This window comes from Zootoca vivipara, chromosome 12 (assembly GCF_963506605.1).
Source record: "Zootoca vivipara chromosome 12, rZooViv1.1, whole genome shotgun sequence".
NCBI classification, from domain to species: domain Eukaryota; kingdom Metazoa; phylum Chordata; class Lepidosauria; order Squamata; family Lacertidae; genus Zootoca; species Zootoca vivipara.
Window position 1 is genome coordinate 1,747,172 of NC_083287.1, and position 17,500 is coordinate 1,764,671.

The 17,500-nt window shown below is 46.5% G+C and overlaps 1 protein-coding gene across 1 annotated transcript in view; it reads right to left on the reverse strand.

The window, feature by feature from the left end:
• Positions 1 to 17,500, reverse strand: part of CNTNAP2 (contactin associated protein 2) — an 869,542-nt gene that overhangs the window by 39,281 nt on the left and 812,761 nt on the right. Inside the window, exons 18-21 of the mRNA XM_035101355.2 lie at positions 17,093 to 17,329; positions 13,141 to 13,386; positions 12,094 to 12,227; positions 1,008 to 1,101 (exon numbers count right to left, since the gene is read on the reverse strand). Coding sequence (XP_034957246.2) covers positions 1,008 to 1,101; positions 12,094 to 12,227; positions 13,141 to 13,386; positions 17,093 to 17,329 — 711 coding nt within the window. The remainder of the gene's footprint in view (positions 1 to 1,007; positions 1,102 to 12,093; positions 12,228 to 13,140; positions 13,387 to 17,092; positions 17,330 to 17,500) is intronic.

The window sequence follows — 17,500 nt, forward strand, 5'->3', positions numbered from 1 at the left end:
CTTTCTTCAGCATCGGTAGTTGGTGCATAAACTTGGATTACTGTGATGTTAAAAGGTCTGCCTTGGATTCGTATCGAGATCATTCTGTCATTTTTGAGATTGCATCCCATTACAGCTTTTGCCACTCTTTTGTTGACTATGAGGGCCACTCCATTTCTACTATGGGATTCTTGCCCACAGTAGTAGATATGATAGTCACCCGAACTGAATTCGCCCATTCCCTTCCATTTTAGTTCACTGATGCCCAGGATGTCGATATTTATTCTTGTCATCTCATTTTTGACCACATCCAGCTTACCTCCATTCATGGTTCTTACATTCCAGGTTCCTATGCAATATTTTTCTTTGCAGCATCGGACTTTCCTTTCGCTTCCAGGCATATCCGCAACTGAGCGTCCTTTCGGCTTTGGCCCAGCCGCTTCATCAGCTCTGAATCTACTTGTACTTGTCCTCCGCTCTTCCTCAGTAGCATGTTGGACGCCTTCCGACCTGAGGGGCTCATCTTCCAGCGTCATAACTTTTATATGCCTGTTGTCTTTGTCCATGGAGTTTTCTTGGCAGGGATACTGGAGTGGCTTGCCAGTTCCTTCTCCAGGTGGATCACGTTTGGTCAAAACATAACTTCTCCAAGTTATTTAAGCCCCTTCGCCACGACAAGACAGTATACAAATTTATTAAATTATAGTAATTAATAAATAAGCACATGAACAGCAGAATCCCTCAGAATCAGATGCTGCAATGCCAGCCTTCAGCCCTTAGGCACCTGGATGTTTCACTCACCTGCCATTGAGTTGTTTGACTGCATAACACTATAATTCCAACAGACCAGTCATTTCAAGTTAATGAAAGGTCTGCAATAAATTGATAGAACAAAGCAGCCCCTATTTTTTTTAAAATGCCATTTAATCATATTCTGGGCCTTATAGCTTTATAGGCTTAACCCTCTGATTAAACCTTACAACCATAAGCAAACCAAGAAACAAAAGCTCTTAAAAACGTGTCCTTACCTATTACTTTTCCTAGGAAGAGTGACTTCAATGAGTGGAACTGAAGGCTTGATGCTGCTGGCAGGGTGTAGGTGACGGCCGGGTAGAGGTCCAGCTGGAGAAAGACAAAAGCAAAGAAGCCAGGCTTTGAGAAGGCTGCCACCCAGCTGGGTTTTTGTAGAGGAGGTTACCCTCACTAAGCAGACACTTCTGCTTGGGGCTGCTTGCTTCACCCTGATAAGCAGGACATTCTAACAGCAGCAGCAGCAGCAGCAGCCAAGGCCATGAGAGCCAGGGTCAAGCCTCGGTGGGGAAGAGAAATAGCCAAAACACGGTGCTGCTATCAGTCTCCCATCCACTCCCGTTCACAGGCTCACGTAAGAATCTCTCGATTTGGTTTGCTGAATTGTCTGCTTTAGAAATGAAGGGCGTTCATCCTTTGATGTATATCTTTCAGATTTCTGTGCAGGGTTGAACCCATTGTAAAGTGAGACCATTCATATTTCATGTAATAAAATCAAATAGCAAAGCACCAAACTTGGTTATTGTTGAAAAACCAGATTTCAGATTTTGAGTTTCAATTCAAATTACACACCCAATTCTGACTTTTGTTTACAAACAAAACCAGAACTCCAAACACATTGTGAGATCATTTGCTCATGTCTGAATCTGACATACTTGAATACATGAAATCTGCTGAATTCTGAATTCTGGTTGCTTTCATTATTAATTTCTTAATTAATTAACAGTACAACAATTGAAACTAATAGAACAGAAAGAATACATCTATTAATAGCCAAGGTCTGGCACAGTGTTGTAACTCAAACCTAGTGCTTTGAGTTTGGGGGCAGGAATGCCGGACCCCTCTAATCCCTGAGATCCAGCAAGGATTAAAAGATCGAATGGGGTATAAATAATAAAATTATTATTATTATTACTACTACTACTACTACTACAGCTTCCAGGGGAGGTGATGGGGGATTATAGGGCTCAGTGACATTCGTCAAATGGGTGGTGCCCCCTCCCTCCACAGATAAAGCCAGTTGGGAGCAGCGATGGGGCAGTGAGGTGACCTAGAAGCAAAGCAGCAAGTTGGAGAGAGAGCCAGAGCAACGTTTGAGAGCAACATTTGATTTCTGCTTGAATCCAAGGCTGCGGCTATGGAAGGAAATAGACCCCTTGGGGTGTTAATGCTGTGAACCCCTCCATCACAGTTTCAGGTGTAAATAAGCTTTTATTACAAAGACCCCACCACAGTCTCTGCTGGGCCTCATTTCCAAAAGGACACAAACTCTGGGCAAGCCTGGGACCTCTGGAATCTCATCTTGGGGTGGCAACAATCTCTTTCTTTTGGGAGAAAGCTACATTTGGGTGTTCAGAGAAAGAGAGTAAGTTTCAAAGCCATCCTGCATTTAGGTGTGAGAGAAGGCTCCCACAATTCCTTACTAATTTTCCTGAGTGACGCTGACAGAAAAGGAGCTGCATTTTCACCCTCCCTTTCAAAGCTGACACAGAAAGCTATACCATCTTTTCTGCTCAGCATTGCAATGTTCAGGACATCCCTGGGCTAGACACTTGCCAGGGGAGGAGAAAAGATTGGTGCCCCAGTCTAAACAGAAAAGCTAAATGAATACAAACAGGGAACCGGACAGGGAGTAATCAAGCAGGCAAAGCGAAACAGAGAGCGAGCAAGCAAGGGAGAAAGGAGTGGAAGAGAACTGAGCCCAGATTTCCTGAGAGGAACCAGAATATTAATACCGGTAGTTACAGGTAGGTAGCTGTGTTGGTCTGACGTAGTTGAAACAAAATAATAATAATAAAAATTCCTTCCACTAGCACCTTAGAGACCAACTAAGTTTGTCATTGTGGCTAACCATCCGAGGTCATAACCAAAAGAAAAGGGTTGTGCTTCCTTTTCCTTTCTTTAGAAAATATGAGGCTTAGAGAGCAAATGTGGCCAACAGCCTGGTCACATGAAAGCAGCTACCCGTAGCGACCCCCATTCTCCCAGTTCAAGGGTGAAAACCCGACAGCTGTGCCCCCCCACAAATGCCAGAGTGAAACACGCAGTGTCCGATACCAAAACAAAAGAGGGAAACTGATGAGCACTGGGCATCTTGTGCGTCAGCCTTGTCAGAATTCCTGCAGCTGAGCAATATTATTGGGGGGAAAATAGCAATAGGTATGAATAAAAAGCAGGAGGAACTCAGAAAAAGTTAGATTATTACTATTCGTATACCATGGTGTAGGGCAGCCAATAGTAAGAGATAATGCTGGTCAGGGATATGCTCTTATACATGAGAAAATATCTACTAGATTTAAAAGAATTCATATTTCCTAGCACCAGCCAGTGGGAGATGTAGTTACAGGAAGAAGAAAGGGCAGCCTCTTTGAGTTATGTGGTTTTACATATGAAGACATAAGAACAATCCTCTCTTCCTTTGCAGGTCTTAAAATTAGTTAACACAACCTCACATGTCATATTACACTGTCTCATGATTTATTTAGCAGAAATAAAGCCAAAATAGGGACGCGGGTGGTGTCCTGTCATGCTGGCCACATGACCCGGAAGCTGTACGCCAGCTCCCTCGGCCAATAAAGCGAGATGAGCGCTGCAACCCCAGAGTCGGTCACGACTGGACCTAATGGTCAGGGGTCCCTTGACCTTTATCTTTAAAGCCAAAATGGAGAAATAGTGTGTGAAAAACTAAATACACTCTTACTGCTTCCATAGGAATTAAGAGGCTAAGTAGCAGGCAGGGGTTGTGTGTTCAGGCCCAGATACCTCCCCCCTAAATTCACACATGCTCAAATTTTGGTTTGGTTTTTGGCAGAATTTAGGCCACAACTTTATTGATTACAGAAAGTGAGTGGTTGCATAGGCTCTGGTTCGACTAGCTCCCTGCACCCTTGCAGGTAGCGGTGCCAAGGGTGAACACCTGGATAGGCGGAAAGCTGGGAACAAACTATGTCCACCACCCAGATATCCCCCTGGACTCAGGCATGCATGGGCACAACCCCCTCTCAAGGGTTGACCAAACCATTTGAGTCCCTGGATTCCTTTAATGGAATACCCTTCACATAGGGATGGCGAGAGTGTTCTCCCATCCCTATCACCTGAACCAATGCCTATCCACCACACGAGCCCCCCGCTTGCTGCCAACCACTCACACCTGTAACCAATCCCTTAACCCCGCTGACATGGAGGTCAGCCATAAATCATTCCCAGTCACAGACAGATGAACCCCATCAAGCCTATAAAGGGACGCATCACGGAAGGTAATGCCCGGGTGACGGATCACAGTCCTGCCCAAGGCCAGAACCTTCTTGGCCACTGCGCTCTGGACGCGCCTCTTGGCCCACTCGGTGGCAGCTGGGCATCGTCTTCCTCGCCACACATGTCGCTGCAACAGCTGCGACCAGAAAATTTTGAGTCCGGGAAGAGCTGCCTCCAACTCTTCCTAGTCCTCCTGCATGCGGGTCCACAGGCTCAAGCCGGGAGCTTCCAGCAAATCGTTCTCACGCAGCTGCACCACCATCGCCCCAGGCGTGCCTTCCGCAGACACCTTCGCCCACACCATTGGGAGAAGCTCCTCCCAACGCATTCCTCATCTGCATATCCAGGATACGCAGACGTGGTCAGGGAGTCTGAGCCTGCGTCCAAATCCAGACTCTGCTGCCTTTCGGCTGGCTCAGTGGACAATGCTATCCAGACATGCAGGGTAGGCGACCTAGGAATGAACAAAACAACATTAGCAACTGCACCTCAGTGCCGCATCCAGACATAACCCTTGTATGCTTCAGATTTCCAGCGGCCCAGATCCTTAATCCTGTCGATGGAAAGGCCCCAATGCGCAGTGGTAGTAGCTGCCCCAATACAGAAGGAATGAGGTGCAAACTCATTGGCCAGCAGGCTGCAGGCCTTAACATTACTGCAGCAAATTGATGCCTCTTTAACAGGGACCCATCCTCATCGACCAGGAAGGGTCCATCCCCAGGCGGGCGAAGTGACGAATATCTCTTGGCATCTTTCACTGGACAAGGGCCAGGCTTACCAGTGGCAGGCAGCCTCAACAAGCCGCCTCTGCCCAACTGGTCCGTTTTTGAATTACGAATCATGAGCACCAGCTCAGCACCAGATAGCTGAACATCCTGCAAAAACAAGCCCCTGGGAGCCCTTCCTCGTGCTAATTCCAGCACCACTTCACCCACACGCAGTGCACCAAAATTGCAATTGAAAAGGCTGCCTCATAAACAGACCAGCAAATAAGCCTCAGTTCGCTGCGCATAGCACAGAAAATACTTATCAAACATTTATTAGGCATTTTACAAGTAAAACCATAAAAGAGAAAATCACATATAAGAGCCTTGAAATATATATTAAAAAGGCAGCAGTTGGCTACATAGACTGATTGTATGTATGTATATGACAGCTGTCAGCGCCTCTCAGCTGATCTTCCTTTGCCTTCTTCTCACACTGCAGCTGGTTCCCCTTTGTGTTCCGCTGGTCTCTGCCGGTTGCCGCGAGCAGTGAGGGGCAACCGGCAAAGACCAGCGGAACACTAGGGCGGGAAGAAGGCAAAGGTTTCCCCCCCGCCGCCTGTCCGATCCAGGCGGGAGGCGGTGACGAGGAGAAGAGCTTCTCCCCGCCGCCTCGCTGCGCACAGCCGGCATGGTCTCCGAAGCTGCGTCCCCATGCCGGGGAAGGGAGACGAGGCGGCGGCCGGGAGAAGAGCGCTTCTCCCGGCCGCCACCTCGCTGCGCACAGCCGGCATGAGACGCAGCTTTGGAGGTGTCCGAAGCTGCGCCCCATGCCAGGGAAGGCAGGCGAGGCGGCGGCTGGAAGAAGTGCTCTGGGATAACGTCCCTAACAACATTGCTCAAAACTTTAACGTCTTTGAACGGTTCGCCATCAATGCATTCCAAAGGTAGGCCATACTGTGGGTGTTGGCTCTATGCTGCCATGCCCACCTAGGAAGGTCTGAAGCCCCCTCACCATGACCCCAATACAGGCCCAATGCCACATCTGAATCATCACCAGAGGTCTGAGAAGATGTACCAGTAGAAGAGGAGGAATCGCCATCTCTGCACCTCTTAGCCCTGCGTTTGGAGCGATGACTCTTCTGCCACTTTCCACCCGAAGAAGGGACTCTAGGCACAGAAAGATCCTCCTCAGAAGACTGGATGCTGAGAGCCTCCCTTGAAGGAGCAGACTGGACCTGCACAGAACCAAAAGCATGCGAGGAGCTTGGCTGGGAAGAAGACCCCCCCCCCACACACACTGTACAAATTGAGGCCCTGAACTCCCAGGCCCCAGGGGTGCTGACTGTGAACGAGGCAGTCCAGACTGGAAGGCCCACTGCATCATAGCACCCATACTCCTAGGACAACCCCTAGGACTACCTGGGACTGGAATCCTGGAAGTTTGGAATTGGGAGAACAAGGCACCAGAAGAATAAAAAACCTCACTTCCTTCACTCACATCTGAAGGATCATGGGCCTCAAAAACAGTAGAAGACGTGGAGGGGCTGGGCTGAGACACAGGCTGCCTCCCAAACTGCTGAGCCAAAGACTCCAGCTCAGTATTAAACCTTGATGTGGCCACAGGATCTGATCCAATATCTGCCATAATTGCACCCAAACGATCCAGAGTATACTGGGGGATCGCTGGGGAAGGCACTGAACGCAGGGACTGAGATGGGCCTCTAATCACATTTTTGGAAGAGAGAGCAGGACTGGGATTCCTCTGAATAGGCATCCCAAAACCTTCTCAATAAAACAAGGGGAATTACAGAAATACAAATGGGATTAAAAAGGGGGGAACCCCGCAATCAAAATGACGCTTCCACCAAATTAGCTGGGTGAAGGCCTCCGCCTTGAAAGAAGGTAAAATGGCAATCGCATTTAAACTGGGGGGGGGGGAGGAGGGGGTTACCGACCCCGGGAAATTCCCCACCAGCCCCTTAAGCAGAAGAAAAAAAAGCAACTCGCTCGGAGAGGGAACTCTCGGCGAAGCCTCAAGCAATCGGTTTCCCAACAAATTTTTCAAGCCCCAAAGGCTGCAGCCGCAGCCGGGATTGTAAGGTAAAGCCGCTGTGCGAAAGCTGACAATTAACAGGCAGTGGCAAGCTCCACGGACTGGGAGCGCTCAAGGTGCCGAAGCCCCATGGGGTGAAAGCCCCTCTGGGGGGAAGGGAAAGGCAAGGAAAGGAAGGGAATTAACCAGGAGGGAATAACAACTATTGGAAAAATCAAGGGGAATCAAGGGGAATAAAGGAAAAAAGATCACCAGGACGATCTGTCGAAGGTAAATCTCTCTCTCTCTCTCTCTCGGTTGCACAGAGGACACGCTGTTGCTGTTCCGAATGCACATACTGAAAGAGGAAGCTCTGAGACACGTGCATGGGCATATATAGGTCCCTCGATCCGTTTGGACTGTGCCCCATTGGCCAGATTGAACCCAACATTGAGGGACCTACCAATCGGATGTTGTGTCTGATCAATCTTACCCACCCACAACACAGGAGGTCGGTCTCCAAGTCTCACCACAACACGTGCCCTCTTTGAGGGAGGACCCGATCTGCTAATCAAATGCCCTTGCTTAATTGATCACCAGCAAGTGTGCCCACCTCTATAAGAGCCAAAGTTTTGTCAGTTTGCTGGTCTTGAGCATTCAGATGTGTTTTAACACAATGCCAAGGAGGAAAGACAACACAATGCTCTCAGAGAAGCAAGTGCTGCTGCCCATGAAACTGGGAAGGGTTCTAAGGCCATCTCCAACCAACTTTATGTTCATCATTCTACAGTGAGAAAGATTATTTAAAAGTGGAAAACATTTAAGACAGTTGTCAATCTTCTCAGGAGTGGATGTCTCAGCAAATTCACCCCAAGGTCAGACTGTGCAACACTCAGATAAATTGCAGGAAACCCAAGAGTTACATCTCAGGCTCTTCAGGCCTCAGTTTAAATGTTAAGTTTCATGACAGTACAATTATAGAAAAAGACAAAACAAGTATGGTTTGTTTGGAAGGGTTTCCAAGAGAAAGCCTCATCTCTCTGAAAAAGAACATGGCAGCACGAATTTGGTTTGCAAAGTTGCATCTGAACAAAACACAAGACTTTTGGAGCAATGTTCTTTGGACAGATGAGATCAAAGTGGAGATGTTTGGCCATAATGCACAGCACCACATTTGGCAAAAACCAAACATATGCCAACTGTTGAGAATGGTGGTGATGATTTGGGCTTGTTTTGCAGTCACAGGGCACCTGGGAGCCTTGCAGTCATTGAGTTGACCTGAAACTCCTCTGCACACCAAAGTATTCTAATGTGAGGCCATCTTCCCAAAAGCTGAGGCGTGGCCGAAACTGGGTCATGCCACAGGCCAAGGATCCCAAGCACACCAGCAAATCTACAACAGAATATCTGAAAAAGAAAAGAAGCAAGGGGTTGCAATGGCCCACTCAAAGTCCAGACCTCAACCCAGTTGAAATGCTGTATGGGACCTTAAGAGAGCTGTGCATAAACAAATGCCAGCAAACCTCCATGAACTGAAGCAATGCTGTAAAGAAGAACAGGCCAAAATTCCTCCACAATGATGAGAAAGATGCATAAAGTCCTACAGAAAACAATGACTTCATGTTATTACTGCTAAAGGTGTAAAGCTATTGAATCATAAGGTGTACTTAGTTTTTCACACATGGCCTTTTCATTTTGGCTTTATTTCTGCTAAATAAATCACGACACAGTGCAATATATCATGTGCTGTTGTTCATCTGAGGTTGTATTTACCTAATTCTAAGGCCTGTGTTTCCATGCGCTGCTCTGGTTCGCCAGAAGTGGCTTAGTCATGCTGGCCATGTGACATATGGGCCACTAGCGAGTTAATGTAGAAATTAAACAGTGCAGAGGCTAACAGACAGCCCTGTCTTACCCCCCTAGTGGTGGTGACCGGATTGGAAACTAGACCATTATTATCTAGCCTGATTCTCAGAGTGGTATTTGTATGCAGATTAATGATCAGGAGGAGAAGACGGCGATCAATTGTTGTAGCTGCCAGTTTTGTCCATAGCTGCTTCCTAGAAATTTGATCAAAGGCCTGCTTGAAGTCAATAAAGGCCACATGGAGAACTTTTGGGGCTTTGCCAGCGTATTTTTCAGCCAAATGATTCAAGATTAGAATTTGGTCTATTGTAGATCTTCCAGGGTGGAAACCAGCCTGTTCTCTGCAATGATATTATTGTTCTCCATCCAATTTGACAGTTTGTTTAGCAAATACCTTGAGTAGATCATCCCAATGACAGGCTGATCGGCCTAAAATTGCTTGGCTCAGTTCACAGGCCTTACCAATAATAATATAATATGTGGGAATAAGGGAAACAGAAGAGCCTTTCAAAAAGTTATGATGTGCTGCCATCTAGTGGTTATCAGGAAATGAGGCATTAAGGGTTGAAATATCTTGTTGCGGTAAAAAGACCCTCCACCATTTCTGCAATGAAAATAGGGACATCCTATTATTATTATTATTATTATTATTATTATTATTATTATTATTATTATTATTATTATTATTACCCCACCCACCTGACTGGCTTGCCCAGTCAGCTTCCAACATATATAAAAACATAATAAAATATCCAAGGCTGCCTTCAGATGTCTTCTAAAGGTTGTAGAGTCACTTATCTCTTTGGCTCGGGGGTTGCATAACTCCAGACCGTCCAAAATCTCACTGATGAAAATAGGGACATCCTAAGGAAAAGCAGGATATACTGGGATCAAATCAGAAACCGGGACAGCTTCTGTAAATCCTGGACTGTCCCTGGAAAACACTTGGAGTGTCTGCATTAATAGCAATACTTATATTGTACTTAACACTTGCTAAGTGCTATACAGATATTAAAAGATAAGGCAAACCTTGGTCCACAGGCTCACAATGTACCACCCTTCATCAAAAGGTGAAGGGAAAAAAGGAATATATTTTGAAGATGTGTAAGTTGCCAAAGAATATTTTGTTTTAGCAAAAATCACAATTATTAGTAAGAAGAACAATTATCCAATGAATATATATTCAAGTACATATTCAAGTACGGGACCCAGGTGGCGCTGTGGTTAAACCACTGAGCCTAGGGCTTGCTGATCAGAAGGTCGGCGGTTCGAATCCCTGTGACGGGGTGAGCTCCCGTTGCTTGGTCCCAGCTCCTGCTAACCTAGCAGTTTGAAAGCATGTCAAAATGCAAGTAGATAAATAGGAACCGCTACAGCAGGAAGGTAAATGGCGTTTCCGTGTGCTGCTCTGGTTCACCAGAAGCAGCTTTGTCATGCTGGCCACATGACCCGGAAGCTATACGCCGGCTCCCTCGGCCAATAATGCGAGATGAGCACGCAACCCCAGTCGGTCACGACTGGACCTAATGGTCAGGGGTCCCTTTACCTTTACCTTTATATATTCAAGTACAGTATTTTTTATTTTTTAAGGAAGCAGGATTGCTCCTCCTTCACATCAGCCCCTATGAGTGATCTTGCTGGGTTTGGGTGCCAGCTCAGTACTAAGCAGAATAGTTCCCTCTGATCAGGAAAGGGGTGAGACTTTTTTTGCACCGGGTTCAGGAGAGCAATTGGATGCACCAGGGATGAGAGCCAGTGTGGTGTAGTGGTTAAGAGTGGTGGACTCATAATCTGGGGAACCAGGTTCGCTTTCCCGCTCCTCCACATGCAGCTGCTGGGTGACCTTGAGCTAGTCACACTTCTCTGAAGTCTCTCAGCCCCACTCGCCTCACAGAGTGTTTGTTGTGGGGGAGGAGGGGAAAGGAGAATGTTAGCCGCTTTGAGACTCCTTAGGGTTGTGATAAAGCGGGATATCAAATCCAAACTCCTCCTCCTCCTCCTCCTCCACTTCTTCTTCTTCTTCTTCTTCTTCTTCTTCTTCTTCTTCTTCTTCTTCTTCTTCTTCTTCTTCTTCTTCTTCTTCTTCTTCTTCTTCTTCTTCTTCTTCCTCGTCGCATGCCTGGAATTCAGCGCTGAAAAGGGAGGAGGGAGAAATCCCTCCCCTCAAAGTGCAATCTTGCTAGGAGGGGAGAGAAAAGCAGGGCCCACAGTTGTTCAGCACTCAGAGGGGACCTCAGCTGTGGCAAGAAACAGCAGCCCAGGGAGGCCAGACAAGCACAACCAACGCCCAGGTCTCTCTCCCTGTGCAGATCTTCTGCAACCTCACCGTCTTGCAGCTCCTTCCTTCATGCCAGATACTGAAGACTAATATTCATGAGACTGAGCTTGCTCGACAAGAGAAAAGGTCAGGGACAATTAAAAATTAAATTAAACCAAGCAAATAAAACAGAACACCATGCAGGAAGTGCAAAACTACAACTAAAGTCTTTTTTTAAAAAGGTTACAGTTATAGTCCCATGTCCTAAACAAAAGTTCTGTTTCTAAGCAAAGTGTGCGCATGTGCACTCCTAGGTTTTTGCAAGGCTGTGAAAAAAAGAGAATCTTCATTTCTGTCTTTAATATTCATTCATCATGATGTAATTATAAATGTAGGTCAACTCCTACAAAAACCTTTGCCAACTATTTGTTAGGAGTCGAATACTGCTACTGCCCCCTTTCCAGAAAAAAACACCAAAAACTACTCAGTGCCCCCCTTGATATCTCTCTTCTTTAAGCAAACAAACAGTCTGATCGGCCCCAAGGGAAGGGCCGGTGCCACAGCCCGCCTGCCATTGGCCAAAGAGGCAGGCAAGCCGGAAAAAAAGGTTTCCTCAAGCCTGGGAAAACCCCTCACCTCCAGGGCAGGCGCTGTCACCGGATGGTAAGCATCACTACACAACATATGAAACATGTACAAACGGTTTTCAATGTCCCCCACTCCTTTATTTTTATTCAGTGCCCCCCCCAATTGCATCCTAGACTGCTACCGCCCCAGGATCATTCCAATGCCCACTTTGGGAAACACTGTTCAAGCCCCGTTCTCTCTCTGACCAAAGGAGGAATGAGCGCCCCGTCTGTTTTGATGCCTGGCTGGCTTAGATTCCCCCACCTTCTGCCTGTATTCCATTTGCAAATTCCACATTCTTAGTATTAATGTTATCGATGACCCCATAGCAGCACATTTACCTGGAGACTGATAAACCTTCCTTGGCGTGTTATGTTAACGCTGTGTGGTTGTCCATTTGAGACGTTCCTGTGATCTACATTAATAATACACGGCTCTTTGGTGCTTCCAAGGTTGTATCGAATCTGTAAGTTTCCTACAGAAAAGAAGATTCAACTATTCAGTTATTGTTATCTGTTTTCTAGAACTTTTTCTATAAAAAGTGCAACGTTTTAGTTTTTACATCCTGTCATTGTGATACAGGGGTTGTGTTCCGAGGCACCACACATGTCGGTGAAATCATGTATAATTGAAACCCACTGAAAAACCCTGCAAATACCCCATTCCACCCTGCCCTGCCCCATCCTGCCCTTTGAGTGACATTTCAGCAACCTCTTTATGACGTTTCTGGGTCCAGGGCAATGTGCGATTGTAACTTATTTGAGGTCCGAAAGGCCATTTCACACATTCCACAGAAGGAAGCCCAGGTTTGCCACAGCCCTGTCCTCAACCATAGTTTCCTGAGGGTTTGTTCCCGTGTGACATGATTCAAAGCAGAATGTGCAAGGGGAGTTGTAGGTAAGATGATGAGACCAACATCTCATCAAACAAACAAAGCAGCTGCAACTCTCTGTATCCCCAAACTGGAAAGGATTATGACTGCAATAGTACTGAACTCACAATCTGAGTCTTTGGAGAAAAGCGTGTTCTGGGAAGAAGAAAGACTGGGATCCATCTTGGGCAGGCTGGCTGAAGGCTGGCTGGGAGAGATGCCTTGGACTCCATGGTTGCACTGCTGTGGGGGTCAAGCCACTCTTGAGATGAACATGCTGCAAGGTCTGGACTCCCCCCATGCAGACTGACACACCCTGTTTCTTAAAGCTATGACAGTCTCCATTTTGTCTCAATTCTCCAAAGGAACATTGTCACCCTAGGTGAGTGCCTGGAAATCCATGGGCTTTTGCTGCCCCTCGGCAGAGAGAGGGGCAGGCACCCAACTTTTGTAACAGTATAAGAAACAAATAAGGAGAGGAATTCTCACATAAGGAGAACAAAGACAAAGCACTTACCGGAGGGATTCACCAGCACAGCCATGTAGTCCTGGGAGTAAGAGCTGACATACAGGAGGATGCAGGGGGCTTTGTTAGTGCTGAAGCTGAAGCTCAGCTCCTCTTTCTTCAGGCTCTGGTCTGACACAGCGTTCTCTGTTTCCTTTGAGCTCAAGAGAGTTCTGCTACCTAAGTCTTTCACATTATTCCCCACAGATGAAAAATTGTACCGGAGCCACATTCCCTCTTCAAAAAAAGCACCCACGTCTGCAGAAGGGGAAAGAGAAAAAGGACGTTACAGTACTATGACATATTTGGATGGACACATGCTATAATTATCGCAATCTTATCATCAGCTCATCTCTCAATTTACTAAAACAATGGGCCAGTCTGGACAGATGTGATGGATGTGCTAGCAAATGCTGAGTAAAGAAACTGTTGAGAATGTGGCAACGCCTGTAAACGATTTTAATGAAGCAATTTCACAAGGCTTTGTTAAATCTAACACTAGCAAGTATTGCACTTTGTTGTTTTCCCAAAAAATGAATTAATGTGTTTGGAAGTGTCCCTGGTGCAATCACATAAAACAACAGTCCATCCTTTCTTTTCAGAGCTCTCTGTGATAGATTTATAGCTGGCATTCCACCATAAATCTCCTCCAAAATACTAACATGAAAAGCAATTCCATTTTACACCTTCCCTTTTTGTTAGATCCAATTTCACCCCTTTTGCTTGGTAATGAAAATCTCAAACTTACATGCGGACACTACCAACCATGAGCCCCACTGCTGTGGGTTTGACCCACTTTATGGTTCAACAGCATTTTGCCCATAAAATGGTGCTTCTAAGGGCATGACTGGCATGCAGCTGACTGCTTCCATCCACAGACTTTTCAAGTGCTTTTTCAGAGGCCATGATAGAAGACTCCAGGGTTGTGTGAAGAGGTCTTAGGCAACTGCTTGAAATGAGTAAGGGCATCACTAAAAAAGTTTGTGTTCGTGTGTTGGAGTGCCTTGAGATGAAATCACCAAACTTCCCACTTTCATGGTTGTTGACTGCAAAACCAACATGTGACTTCAAAGGACTGGCTGACAGCCAAGGTAGATGGCGGCTCCTCTCTCTCTCTCTCTCTCTCTCTCTCTCTCTCTCTCTCTCTCTCTCTCTCTCTCTCCAACATCCTGTGCCTCAGGGGCCTGCCAGCTGTCCACTGCCCTGTCTTCATGGCCTTGAAGGGAAGCCCACCACCCTACCTCCTGTACTCTCTCACACTGTGGTCTCAGCAAAAGCCCACAACGCTTTCTCGTGACAATATATTCCTATACACAACTGATTCCTTAGGTCTCACTAGAACAGGTGTAGGCAACCTAAGGCCCAGTGCTGGATCCAGCCCAATCGCCTTCTCAATCCAGCCCACGGACGGTCCGGGAATCAGTGTGTTTTTACATGAGTGGAATGTGCCCTTTTATTTAAAATGCATCTCTGGGTTATTTATGGGGCATAGGAATTCGTTCATATTCCCCCCCCCCCAAATATACTCTGGCCCACCACATGGTCTGAGGGATGGTGGACCGGCCCATGGCTGAAAAAGGTTGCTGACCCCTGCACTAGAAAGAAGGACTCTAATAGGAGCTATTAAGCACTTTCAGGCCCCACATGAGAGATAACCTGTTGGATGCTTTGTGGTAGTGATAGCCTTTGTTTTATTTTCAACCTGGGGGACTTGTGGGTTTCACAAATCTCGGCCTGCAACTATCGCCCATGTGCAACCTAAAGCTGCACAGCCCCCCAGGGTCATTCCAAATGTGTAGATTGGCTCTGAGTGTCACGATGACCCCAAAGTCCAGCCGTGATCCACGCACACATGCAGCTCACCCTCCTGAATTACTTGCGGGCTCTGCTTTACCAAGGCAGACCAGGTGGGCTGCCCTCAAGAGAAGTCATTCCTATCACTTGATGCACTTCCAAGTCTTTTCCTGGCTAATTTTATAACTCTCTTTCTCTGCTATTCAATTTAGTTCTTTTATCCCATCTCATTATACAAAAACCACAAGTTCTTGTTGTTGATGCTGCTAGTGGACTTCTTCCTGTTATATCCATGTGACTTAAGACACTTCTTGCAATGCTTTTGAGAGTTTTATAAATAGTGATGATGGTTCTGGATAGTGATGCTGGACATTAATTAAGCAGCCTGTATCTTACCACAAGGTGCAAATACTCTTTCTTTCAGGACCCTTACAAAATGGAGGCTTTTCCAGCATTTGTAAGCAACTCTTATGTTTCCAAATATTTTCATTGCAATTTCAGGACATACAAAAATGGCAAAATTATACTCCTCTCCACCTAGAAGTGAGGCAAAGGAGTCTTGCAACAGGGTCCTATTTGGATTAGGATGAATTTTGATGATAGCCACCTGCTCTTTTCTTTTATCTGCTCCTAAGAGCCCCACTGGATGCGACCAAAGGCCTATCTAGTCACAGTGGCCAAGCTGGACCAGGAGCAGCAGCAGCAGCAACAACAGCAACACTTTTCTGCTCAGGAGTTGCTAAGGAAGGCTGCAATCCTAACCCCACAAGACTTACTTCTGAGTAAGACACAGCTAGGATTTTGCTGAGACACAATTTATAGCTCTCCTTTCTATCAATTCTTCAAGGCCATCATGACTGAGATGCCCAGAGTCCAGTGGAGCCCAAAGCAGCCAAACTCTTTCCCCTGCTCTTTTGCCCAGTGGCTGAATCCTCTCTTGTCTCTTACGTGGAGACATTAAGATGGAGAGGGATATCTTCCTAACCTCAGAGAGTCCGTTCCTATATAAAAACAAGCTCATTAATTTCAGGATATGTCCCCCAGCCCCTCTGCTTAGGCAGCAAGCTAATAAGAATGCCAAAATGAATACAAACTGGTTCAGCCCCCAGAAATGCCATTAAGTGCTGCTGGGCGGCTTCCACAAAGAAGGGGAAACATACATAAACTAAGGGCAAAATGAGGTCAGCAAAGCAATCTCTGGGACTGCAGACTCATTTCAGCCGCTCCTCATAACAATTTCTCAGATCAGTGAAAGAACAATTGCAGCTGATTACAACCCCCCCCCCCGAAAGGCTCCTAATAGAAAGAAATGTCAAACTCCCTTTTGACAGCTATGTCCTTGGCCAGCTGCTGCAAATCTCCAGCACCTGAAGTGTCACTCATACGTGAGATTGGGCCCTCCACAGACTGGAAGGGGTGCAATTTCACAGCAGCCATCAATCAGGAATTCCAAGCATGAATTTCATCAATAAAAATATTCCCATAGTGTGTGGCCCACGCTCACCCTGAGAAGGGCTTGCTAGTTATAAACCAATCTAGGCTGCTCCTCAGGGCCAGCAGCATTTATTTGCTTAGATTCTTTTGTATCATTCCTATTTACCGGTCCTGTAAATGCATTGAAATCGAAAGTCACTGTTGTGTAAGATAAAGAAGGATCTATTTTCACTACTGGAATATGTGCAGTTTCTTGTCGGCCTGTCTGAATGAGGCTCTGTGCATGTAAAGCAATGTTCTTGCCTATGGCACGCACAAGGCACACGTCTTCCTCCTTGGAGCCTGCCAGAGGCCCGCATTTCAGACGTGGGAGTTAGCGAACTCCTGTGACATCCATAGGCCCAAACCATGGCGTAACCTCCTGGGTTTTCAGTGACTTGATGAATGTGCCATTGGGCCTAAGCATTTTTGTCTAGCAAACTACAGTGGAACCTCGGTTTACGAACACCTCGCTTCACGAATTTTCGGGTTAACGAACGCCGCGGACCCATCTGGGACGGATTAATTCACTTTCCATTACTTTCAATGGGAAAGTTCGCTTCAGTTTATGAACGCTTCAGTTTATGAACAGACATCCGGAACCAATTGTGTTCATAAACCGAGGTACCACTATATGATCCACAATGTCCATGTGCTACATTAGGAAATGGTGCCACGATCCTATGTAAAATGTTACCTTTTTTGCAGTATGGACCGTCGTATGCTGTCCCAGAGCAATCACAGGAGTAGCCATGGTATTTTTCAACGCATTTGCCACCATTCTTGCAGTACATCCCAAAGCTGGTGCAATGGCCGGAGCACCCAGGTTTCACACCAGGGGTGACTTTGGCTCTCTCTTCTAAATCCAGAGTCAAACCGTTCATTCTCAAAGAGCGAATGCAGCCCAGAAACCCCTTCTGTCCTCCTGCGGCACCTGGGCAAGAATGGAAAATGCTCAATCGAAAGATGCTCCTTCTAGACGGTTTCACATATTGCACAGGAGGGTCAAAAAGAGAAGGGCCAGGGATTGTTTCGACAGGTTCCCCCCTCCATGGGCTCTCTCCTCTGAGGAGAGAGGGGTGTGGAGGGACGGCGACTCTTCCAG